The 10,098-nt window shown below is 38.1% G+C and overlaps 1 protein-coding gene across 2 annotated transcripts in view; it reads right to left on the bottom strand.

Moving 5' to 3' along the window:
• Nucleotides 1-820: 820 nt before the first annotated feature.
• The window catches only part of NELL1 (neural EGFL like 1), a 454,792-nt gene continuing 445,514 nt past the window's right edge, over nucleotides 821-10,098 (bottom strand). For both annotated transcript variants that reach the window (XM_030560164.1, XM_030560165.1), the window contains 2 exons: nucleotides 6,523-6,747; nucleotides 821-3,039 (listed from right to left, as the gene is read on the bottom strand). In XM_030560164.1, the coding sequence (XP_030416024.1) occupies nucleotides 2,989-3,039; nucleotides 6,523-6,747 (276 nt within the window). In that variant the 3' untranslated portion in view covers nucleotides 821-2,988. The remainder of the gene's footprint in view (nucleotides 3,040-6,522; nucleotides 6,748-10,098) is intronic.

The following is a 10,098-nucleotide window of genomic DNA, read 5'->3' as shown; positions in this document are numbered from 1 at the left end:
TGTGCTCCAAGTGAAGTCAGCATCAAAACTCCCATTGTTAGCAGGACTATGCTCCAAATGAAGAAGAGAAATTCAGAAAATACAGAGACTGGTCTCTGAAGAGTTTTCATTGTCTCAATAGGCTTTTAGGTGAAAAATGTCTTCCCAGACTTTAAGATTCTGTAATATTTTAACAACATTCTTTTGACAATGAAACAGTGAACTAAATTGTCCTTCACTATTGTTTTAGATGAATATTTCTCGCTCTAGGTTTTCTATGTTCACATAATTCTGGTGTCCCTGTTAACACTTTCGCCCCAAGGAATTATTCATCATAGTCATTATAAATAAGAGAACCCTAGTATCCATTCTCTGCCTAGAGCTAAACAATTCAATCTTGAAAATGCAGGAGATAGTGTTTGCTAAACAGGGCTATACAAATCCCTTGGTACTGAATCCTGCAGGCTTGTTAACTGACCTCTGAGGGTTCAGGTTCCCTCAGCTGGACTCTGCCGTATGCCTGGAAAGTCGGAGGACTGTTGGAAGGCATCAGAGGAAATAAGGGGTCTTTGAGAGAAGAGAGATTTGCTGATTTTCAGACTCTCCAGATGCATCCACAGAGCATCAGGTGGTGAGGTTTACAAATGGACTGGACCTAGAACACAGCGCTTGGTCTGAGGGTGACTGGAAGTATTTCCTAGAGCTCTGTTGCTAAATCTCAAACAATCGTTTGTAGCCATAGCAATAACTAACTACTCTGCTAATGAATTTGGGAAAGGAAAAATGTTTGTAATAAACTTGGGTTTTACAATATTGCTAATAAGATTAAGGAAAGGCAATCTGTACATAAGAGTTTATTTAGAGGCCCACAAGTTTTAAATCATTCCCTTTTGTATGTCAGCCCACTGACTGTCTCCTCCAATTGAATTACCCTTGGGTTTACAATGTGATTTACAAAATGAACTGACAGTATGATTTACAAACATCCTTTGAGTATCATATAAAACACAACTCTTTCCCTTATAATACAATCATTAAAACAATGCAAATGTAATCAACACATGGGAAACTGAAAGTGACTGGACATTTAAAGAAAATAATGACTGTATGTTTAGGCTTGATCCCAGTCATCAGCAAACCTTCTAAGTAAATTATCAATGCTAATAATGAATAGTGCACTAAAAATAGCTAAATGATTGCAAGTAATTTTTATAGCATTTTGCAAAACCCCCTTAGGAGAAACATGAAAGTACACTATTTAAAAGAATATTCTAATATTCTTCCATTATATACAGTCACACACCAGTCTTATAAATCAATTTCACATTTCCTGGATAAAGCTATGAAAAACTCACAAGTGTATATTTTTCCAAAGTACAGCCACTACGCTTATATCTGCAATCTTTTTCCAAATACCTGCTGTTCAGTTAATTAAAGAAAAGGGGGTTGGGGAGGCAAAGAACACCATACAAATAAGCAGAACAGAGTACAACAGCACATCAAAAATGTGGCATTTAAGGTGTATACGCCATCAGATTTGAAATAGATAGGGGTAGTACTATAAACTTTCTAGCCTCATGAAAACAAAGAAAGAGTTACATCTTCCTTTGATGACATCCAAAAATCAAACCTTTTGTTAGAGTTTTAATTAGGATTTCTGCCTAGGTTTGGTGTTTTAAAAAGCATTTTATGCATGGTTAACTTAATAGATTAGGTTCTTTTGACCATCAGAAGAGTACAAAAAGGGGCCAGATTGCTTCTTGAATATGTTACATGTAATGAAAATTGTAGCATAGAATGCCACCAATCTCCCAGCGCTTGCATGCTGCAATGTACGCTGAAATTCAGGCTAAATGTAATTGTCATTTACACCATTTCTTGTCATCTCTACAATGGTTCAGCCTGTTATGAATGGCAGGTTTCAGTATAGGAAAGAAAGTACACCGGGAGAGATGGTGAACTCATCTCCACTGTTGGAACTAGGTAACTCTACACAGCAATTAAACATCCATGGCTGGCTGTGTCAGTTGACTCAGGCTGCAAAACTACAGTGTAGATGTTCAGGCTTGGGCTGGAGCTTGAGCTCTGGGATCCCATAAGGTGGGGAGGGTACTCCAGCTCAGGTTCAAGCCCGAGCCCAAATGTCTACATGGCAATTTTATAGCCCAGTAGCCTAAGCCCCACAGACCAGCAGTGCATGTTCAACTGCAGTATAAACGTGCCCACCCCATTCTAAATATACAAGTTTCAAGCTCTTTGATTGCTTCACAATCCAGATGAATGTCACCAACATCCAGTATTTGTAGTGTCACTTGCAAACTCGACCACTCTTCTAAACCTCTCAGTAAGGGGCATTGTTTCCTGGATATGTGCTTTACTGCTCAATCCAGGAATTCTGCTACTAGTTCATATGTTTGGAAAAGAAAATGCATTTTTTTAAGGTAAACTTAGGTTTGATTACTTTCAGCCTGTATAAGTCAAATGTACTTTGGAATGTTTTACAATGTGTGACAGCTATGAAATATAAGTATTATGCAATTTGACTGTACATACATACATATTTTCATAAATACATCTGACAGAGACCTTAGAACTAAGTATGCAGTATTATGGGACAAAATCACAACAGGCAGCCTTAGTTGTAGAATCTAGATTCAAAGTAAAATAATCTGAGCTTCAATCATGTTGTCAATACACAAATTAAACCAAAATTACATCATTAGTTTACCCATGAAATAATTTAAAGGTATTTGTAAATGATGTGACAGGAAAAGTGAATAATTTACAACACTGAAAACTTTTTTAACAACCATAGACTTATATGCTTTGTACTGTAAAGTCACCCAGACAAGGATAGCATTGTGGTAGGTCCCAAAGGCAACTCCCAAACATCGTCCTCAGGTGGAGACTTTGGAATTGTCTGTTGTATAAAACACCAACTCTTACAACTTTATTTTAGATGTTAACTGCGTCAGTTTTCCTCACAGAGAAGAGTCCAATCTTAATGCTTCAGTTATTGTGAAGACAGTCTAAATCCACAGAACAGCAGACATTCCCATTCTGTACAACAAACAAATCAGTGTTACTTACGCACACAGAACAATGTTAAAAAAAACATGGGGCTTATAAGATGTGGGGATGGATATTCTATAGATATTCGCAGGACAGAGATTTTGTGTGATTTTGACCCCTATAGCAGTTAGTATGGTTGCCATGCCCATTCAGGCTATGGCCTTTTCTCAAAGGAAACAGGTGTGGTGATTTTTCTTATGATGTGGCCATCTTTCTGCACTATATACTTGACTGAAATCGCCAACTCATTTCCCATTGGTCAGATTGTAATAACTCTGCATCACATCTGACCTGAATTGTGCTTAAAACAGAAACATATGTGTGAAAGGCTCAATAGTTCTCATTACAAATGCCTGGAGCCATCCAGTCCCCTTTCATGAGCATAACCTATATTCTAAAAAAAACCCCAACAATATTAAACTGGCAGAGAATACCTGAAAAAAATAAAATAGTTGATCTTTTATTTTGCTATTTTCTCCCAAATTATCGGTCAAAAATAAGCTCTGCTAAGATCTGTTGAACAAAGAGACTTCCACCTGTTTGAACATATGCCTGTAGTGCAGACTCTCAATTTGCTGAAGAAAACTGTGATAGCAATTCCCATGCCATACCAAGCTTAACTCCACCAGCCATACAGCTTAGTCTCCGACATCTAGTCAAATGCCCAGGAATCTTACTGATAGAAAAGCATCATTTAAACCCATCACAGAACCTCAGGAGAAATGCCACCAAAAGGGGGCAGGAAAGCTAATCATGGAGAAGTAAAGCCTAGAAGGAAGACTACACCTCCTTCTACAGCAGGGGTCTCAAACTCCTGGCCCATGGGCCATCTGCAGCCCAAGAACCTCCCCAATGTGGTCCGTGGGGCTCCAGCAATTTTAGGGCTGGGTCTCTCCCTTGGGAAGTTGCGGGGGCAGCAGCACGTGGAGGCCCCCGGCCCACCCTGCCTTGGAGCTTTAGGTAATCACCACATCCCCCTCCCAGAGACTACACCCCTCCTCACATACCCCAGCCCCTAAACTTCCTCTCAGGGCCTGCACCCCTGTTCATCGTAGCTGTGCCAATATAACTTTTCTTTGTAGAATAGACTTAAGCAATCTCTGGTTTACTCTGGACTAAGAGGCACACGTTGTAGGAAATCTTGTACATGTTGCTGAATATGAGGTTAGGCCTGCATTTTTCAACAGTGTTTGTTTAATTGTGTTTATCATAGAAACATAGGGGTAGAATGGTCCTTGAGAGGTCATCTAATCCAGCCCCATGTGTTGAGGCAGGACCAAGCAAACGCAACCCATCCCTGCCAGGTTTGTCTAACCTGTTCTTAGAAACCTCCAATTAACCTTAGAAAATCCCCAACAGAGATTCCACAACCTCCCTTGGTAAGCCTACCCTAGTGCTTAACTATCCTTATAGCTAGAAAGCTTTTTCTAATATCTAACCTAAATCTCCCTTGCTACAAATTAAGCCCATTACTGCTTGCTCTTCCTTCAGTGGACACGGAGAAGAACTGATCCTTTTTATAACAGCACTCAACTATCTGAAGACTTATCAGGTTCCCCCTTTCTCAAGACTTAAACATGCCCAGTTTTTTTTAAACCTTTTGTCATTTTTGTTGTTCTCCTTTGGACTCTCTGCAATTTGTTCACATCTTTCTTAAAAGGAGGCATCCATAACTGGACACAGTATTCCAGCTGAGACCTCACCATTGGTGAATGGTGGGGACAATTACCTTCTGTGTCTTATATACAACACCACTGTTAATACACCCCAGAATGATATTTGCAATGGCATCACATTGTTGACTCATATTCAATATATTATCCTCTATACCATCCAGATCCTATTCTACAGTAATGCTGTCTGCCAGGTATTCCCCATTTTGTAGTTATGCATTTGATTTTTTTCTTCCTAAGTGTACTTCTCTTTAATGAATTTCATCTTGCTGATTTCAGACCAACTCTCCAGTTTTTCCAAGGTCATTCTGAATTCTAATCCTGTTCTCTAAAGTGCTAGAAATGCCTGTCAGTTTGGTTTCATCTGCAAATTGTATGAGCATATACTCCATTCCATTATCTGAGTCATGAAAATATTCAAGAGTACCAGACCCAAGACAGACCCCTGCAGAACTCCGCAGTATATACACACTCCCAGTTTGACAGTGACTCATTGATAACTACTCTTTGAGTATGGTCTTTCAACCAGTTTTTCAATCACTTAATGGAAATGTGTTCTAGATGAAAATTCTATAATTTGCTTTCCCTAGTTTATGTATGTGTGATGCTGCCTTTTAGTGGGTTATCTTATTACTTAATACTTAGTCCTGCTACAAGTGCACGGGACTGGACGAGACAACCTCTCGATGTCCCTTCTAGTCCCATGATTCTATGACCTACACAGAGAATTAAGCAAGCTCTCTTTCCATTCAAATGATAGATTTTTGGACCAAGATTTTAGTTTCAGAATCCCAAATGGGTGTGATTTATCTAATGATTATGCCTGTTTGCAACATACTGATTACAAATACAGCATATTCCCTCAGTTCCCCACTCATATAAGGGCCTGATCCAAACCACACTGAAATCAATGGAAAGACTCCCATGAGCATTGATCTAGCTTTATAGTGTTTAGAAACAGTATCATTCCACATTGATTTTTCACTGTATTGCATATAATGAAGGCAGAACCTTACTGTTCTGCTCTGATGATTACGCAAAGCTTCTTACATTTCAAAATTAGACTGGAAATCTCATGAAAATAGACTTTTCTATGTGATTTTCAGTATTTTCTGTTTTTACTGTAAGAATGTTCCTTCCCCCCGACCCCGACTTATAACTGTGAGGAAATTAAGAAGTGCTAATGAACAGAGAAGAGATGTAAGGGACTCTAAGTTAATGTAACCTACAGACTAAGGGCCCAATTTGCTACCATCTTATACCATGTGTAGTTATTTACACCTGTGAAACTAACATGTAAATTATTCCTTCCTACATATCACCTCTGAGTTTGTCTGAATGATTCCTTATATGGTCATGTTCTCAATGTTTGTCTTGGAGAAGAGGCAAAAGAGGTTTAAAATCCTCCTCTTCTATATACAGTGCAATTTTTATGATTGTATTAGCTTCTAATAAATATTTTGTAAAATACATTTTAATACACATAAAACTTGGCAATTTTTAAAATAGCTATCCTAGATTCATATTAAATATATCTGCAGGGATTTCAGATGGAATATTTTAAAGTTGCAGAATGATGATAAATATCTGTGCTCAAATTTCCAAGAAAATAACTATAGAATTACCCCATTTTGTTTACACTATGCATACCATACATTGAAAACTTTTATATTATAGGTTACATTCTCTGCCCTTCAATCTAATTTACTTCAATGGGAGTTGTATGTGACCTTCCAGGGGTAGAATACAACTCTATATTTATGATCCAGTACAAATCACTACTATGTACTCATAATACCTTGCATTTGCAAGTTGTACACGGAGATCCAGCCATTGTCCATACAGAGCCACTGAGCCTTGTGATTCCATAGCCATCTACACAGGTTTTTCTGATATCGTAAGTGATCTGATCAGCCAGACAGGGATCACTGACACAGTGGGGGCAACACTCTCCTTCTGAGATTGCGGTGTACTCACAGTTTGGATTTGGGCATAAAAGAGGCCAACAATCCACTTCCCCTTCCTGTAGAAATAGAAATAAGGCCCATAATAATTTCTTCCAATCATTAGTTACTGAGAAAAAAATAAGTTCTGATATAATGAAAGCTCCTTTTTGCATCAAATTAGAATAGATTCATGTTTGGGATATATATCATATTAGGCTGAATGCCACATCATTGGACATTGAAACTTATGTTTCCTATGTACAGTACAATATAATTTTCTTGGGTTTTTTCTTAATGAAGCAACCTAATCTGCAGCTTGCTCATCATGATAGCAGTTTTCAGGTATCTAAAAAGGGTGTCATAAGGAGGAGGGAGAAAACTTATTCACTTTAGCCTCTAAGGATAGAACACGAAGCAATGGGCTTAAACTGCAGCAAGGGAGGTTTAGGTTGGACATTAGGAAAAAGTTCCTAACTGTCAGGGTAGTTAAACACTGGAATAGATTGCCTAGGGAGGTTGTGGAATCTCCATCTCTGGAGATATTTAAGGGTAGGTTAGATAAATATCTATCAGGGATGGTCTAGACAGTATTTGGTCCTGCCATGAGTGCAGGGGCCTGGACTCGATGACCTCTTGAGGTCCCTTCCAGTCCTAGAATCTATGAATCTGTTCTGTTCTATGATAAACTACCTGGTTTAGTGATTTATTTATTTATTTATTTATTTTTAAACTCAGGCACTAATACTTTTTCATAGTATGAACCATATTTCAATATAGTTATTGCTTTGCAGGCCATCTAGTCTTCCATTCATGGTTACATAACATCCCTGTGGCAGCTACAGCAATTGCTTACATAGACAAGTAACATTTAGGAAAATATTTAGCAGAAGCAGGAGGGGACTTTCAAAAGCGCTCCGCAGTGGCCTAACTACATTCCCATTGTAGTCTAAGTAAGTTTTACCATTGATTTCAAAATGAACAGTTGGGCCACTGCTGGGCACTCTTGAAAACCCCACTCTAAATATATTTTTAACTTCTTTAAAAGCAGTTTAACAGCTAGAAATAAGGAGGAGTCAGAATCACGTCACCACCCAGCTCTGTGTAGACCAGCTAAACAATCCAGGCATCAAGCTTTGAGATCCTCTGCACTGAACTACTACTACTAACCTGCATTTTGCTAATTTACAATCTTTAAATTTTAGAAGTAACATCTCATTACCAAATTTCATATTTTTGTAACAAATATGCTGCCAAATATCTTAATATAATCAGTACCTACATATTAAACTACAATTATCAAAACAAATGAAAAAAAGCACATTTAATGATGCATTATACTCGAAATCAAGCCAGTTCATGGATTGAAGTGGTGTTTGATTAGAGTAATGAAAAGACAGTACACAGATACTGTGGCTTTAAATTTGTCTCTGATCCTTAGAGTGAATCACTGTAGTATAATGTAAATCCTCTTGGGGTATTCTGGGACAAGTACTCTAATGCTGCTTTAAGAAATGTTACCATTTCTTATATGTACGTAATCCCAAACCTGTAAATTCATGAGGATTTCCAAAGCTAAGATACATATGGAAGAGACTGGTAAGTGAAGATGGTGTAGCACCCAACAATCTCTGGGTAAATGCCTCCTCAGTCCCTTTGCTGTTACATTTCACAAAAGACTTTGTTCTAGCTAGTAACTAACATAATCCACCAATTGGCATTTTCCCCCATCAATGAACTTGTACTTTCAAAAGGAACATCAAATACACTCTTAAATGGATCCCTTAACAAAGTATTTTTTCTTTAAAACAATCTGCTACAGGGATAGGGTTACTGTAATTATTCAATTGGAATTTTTAAATACTGGGGTGTGCACTCGTTTGTGTGATCATATAAGCACTTTAAATGGCACGCCTGGCGTTAAAAGTATGCGATCACACTATACACTATATATTTCTCAAATAGTAAAATTTGTTTTTATAACTATAAATATACAGATGTACCTATGGCAGCATATGCTCACATATTTAAATACTGTGGTAGTGTGTAGCTGCATAGGAGCAGGATGAAGTTTGCACATTCAAACTTAACTTTCACAGCTCTTGATATTTTTAGTGCTTTCGGCTGAAACCATAGTACATCATTACAATATTTTTTCTATTTTTAAAGAGAAAAATGTCTAGTTGTCTAACGGGCAGTAATTACCAAAAACGTCTGGTATCTATCCATGTCCTTAGTAAATTGTACATTTATACTTGTAACATATAACAGTCGGCCAAAAACTGCCTAATTGAGGTTCGTTACCAGTGCAGGCTAAAGAAAATATCTCCAGGCCTGAGTATGAAAATAAGAGATCCTTAAGGCCGCATGAAAGGTCTCTCAGCTGATGGCTAGCCTTCCAGCCATTGTTTCTGAAAGCTGCTCACTATTTAAGATGAGGTTGGCAGGAAGCAAGAGTGGTTCTGAAACTATCTTTCAACTGCCCCCGCCCATCCTTGGAGCAGCCAAAGGACAAACCCAAGCCCGTGAAAGGAACCTCAGGGCAGGACTGGATATAGGTTGAATACTGGTATGGGCACATTTCCAGTCAGTGTCTTTGCTTGGGGTGAAGGCATTGGTTTTCATTTAACAAAGTTATGAGATTGTTTTTAAATTATGTACCTGCAATAGGTGGAAAATACCCATCCCTGAATCAGGCTGCTTGTGCTGCTCAAGGGCCATCATGTCAGAGAGCATCAGATGGAGTGCAGGGAATTATGGCCTGCCTCAGAACACCCTCTTCTGCTCCTTCCCCATAACCCCCCCTCCTCTGAGAGAAAGGGAAACAAAAAGCAGAGCCAGCTATGCCTACTTTACATTACTCAGGAAATCCCCTACAGCTGGAAATCCTTAGCTACTCTGTAAGCTGCTTTGTGCTACCTGAGCAGCCAGATGTCAAGATGACGATTTGTCCCCAAAGCATACGGTTATATATAACTTTTTTAAAAATTCCCTTACTTTGTTAAATGAAGATGATTTTTTTCCACATCAAGAAAAGGCAGCCCTCACTAGAACTGTTGCCATACCAGATTTTAAACTCCAATCTTTTTTATAGAACACCATAGAAAAAAGAATGTTAGAAAGTATTAAAACAAAAGTTATTTTTCTATTCTCTCACAACTGAAAATTAAATAATCAAAATTAAAAAAAAAAGTTGAGCACATACTTTAGAGATTTGGTCTGCTAAATAGACAGTGTTTCACAGAATGTACATTCTCATTGGGGCTGTGCATGCCTTTTACAAACTGAATGGAAAAAAATAATAAAGTAGGCTAGCAATTAAAGCTGCATTTGGGCATTGCTTAGCACAAAAACCATGACGTCTAAACTATTTTGATTAAGGATTGGCTCTAAACTCAGCTATACCACTGTCTTAGTGCATTACTTTAAAT

This window comes from Gopherus evgoodei, chromosome 4, assembly GCF_007399415.2.
Source record: "Gopherus evgoodei ecotype Sinaloan lineage chromosome 4, rGopEvg1_v1.p, whole genome shotgun sequence".
NCBI lineage: Eukaryota > Metazoa > Chordata > Testudines > Testudinidae > Gopherus > Gopherus evgoodei.
Note: the sequence above shows the minus strand (reverse complement) of the source record. Positions and strands in the feature narration are given on the sequence as shown.